The 1,309-nt window shown below is 39.6% G+C and overlaps 1 protein-coding gene across 1 annotated transcript in view; it reads left to right on the plus strand.

Annotated features, from left to right (window-relative positions):
• Window positions 1-1,309, plus strand: part of LOC106873388 (glutamate receptor) — a 205,567-nt gene that overhangs the window by 168,198 nt on the left and 36,060 nt on the right. The window contains exon 11 of the mRNA XM_014920735.2: window positions 196-394. Coding sequence (XP_014776221.1) covers window positions 196-394 — 199 coding nt within the window. The remainder of the gene's footprint in view (window positions 1-195; window positions 395-1,309) is intronic.

Raw genomic sequence — 1,309 nt, forward strand, 5'->3', positions numbered from 1 at the left:
TGCCAAGTTTGAAACTGTTATTTCTTTAAAACATTTTTATATATTCTTTATGTGGAGGTGGAAGTTGTCTTTACCTTTTGTTTGTTTTTTTAAATTTTTTTTTCTTTTTTTTTTGTGCTTTGTGGAGGTGAACAACCTATAAAAATATTGATTGAATTTCCTCCTTTTTTTTTTTTCATTTGTCTTCTTTTTCAGATCGATTTCGGGTCGGATTGTGGGAAGCGTGTGGTGGTTTTTCACCTTGATTATTATTTCGTCCTATACAGCCAACCTGGCTGCTTTCTTAACAGTAGAGAGAATGTCGACACCAATTGAATCCGCAGAGGATTTAGCTAAACAAACAGAAATTGAATATGGCACATTGAGATCAGGAACAACGGAGGCATTTTTCAAGGCAAGTGAAATCTCCTTTCTCTGTTACAGGCATACCTCAACTTACGTCTTTTATGTCTTGCGTCATTCGGGATGGGAGGTGGGGGTTTTCAAGAAATGAGCCACAATAATAAACTCGGATAAATTGACTTAAGTCAATTTATCCGAGTTTACGTCGGTCTCAGCTAACATATTTAAATCGTCGTTTAACGTCCGCTTTCCATGCTAGCATGGGTTGGACGATTTGACTGAGGACTGGTGAAACCGGATGGCTACACCAGGCTCCAATCTGATTTGGCAGAGTTTCTACAGCTGGATGCCCTTCCTAACGCCAACCACTCAGAGAGTGTAGTGGGTGCTTTTACGTGCCACCTGCACGAAGGCCAGTCAGGCGGTACTGGCAACGGCCACGCTCAAATGGTGTATTTTATGTGCCACCCGCACAAGAGCCAGTCCAGGGGCACTGGCGACGATCTTGCTCAGCATAGAAAATATATATGTATGTAGGTATGTTTGTCTGTGTGTCTTTGTATCAGTGTTTGTCCCCAATCACTGCTTGACAACCGGTGTTGTTATGTTTCCGTCCCCGTAACTTAGCGGTTCAGTAAAAAAAAAAAAAAAAAATCTACGGTAAAATAAGTACCAGGCTTAGCAAAAAAATTAGGCACTGGGGTCAATTCATCCGACTAGAGCAAATTGTTCAAGGCAGTGCCTAAGCATGGCTGCAGTCTAATGACTGAAACAAGTAAAAGATGAAAAAGAAAGACCTAAAATGTAATCTTGAAGTGGAAAATCGAATAAAATGCATGGGAAAATACTAATTACACTGAGTAACTTTTTTTTTTGGGGGGGGGTCTTTGGTGAATAAGTGTTATTTCCTATTTGCCTCTATCTAGAAATCGAAGGAAATGACTTCTATATATATATGTCTTTGTAT

This window comes from Octopus bimaculoides, chromosome 14, assembly GCF_001194135.2.
Source record: "Octopus bimaculoides isolate UCB-OBI-ISO-001 chromosome 14, ASM119413v2, whole genome shotgun sequence".
Taxonomy (NCBI): domain Eukaryota; kingdom Metazoa; phylum Mollusca; class Cephalopoda; order Octopoda; family Octopodidae; genus Octopus; species Octopus bimaculoides.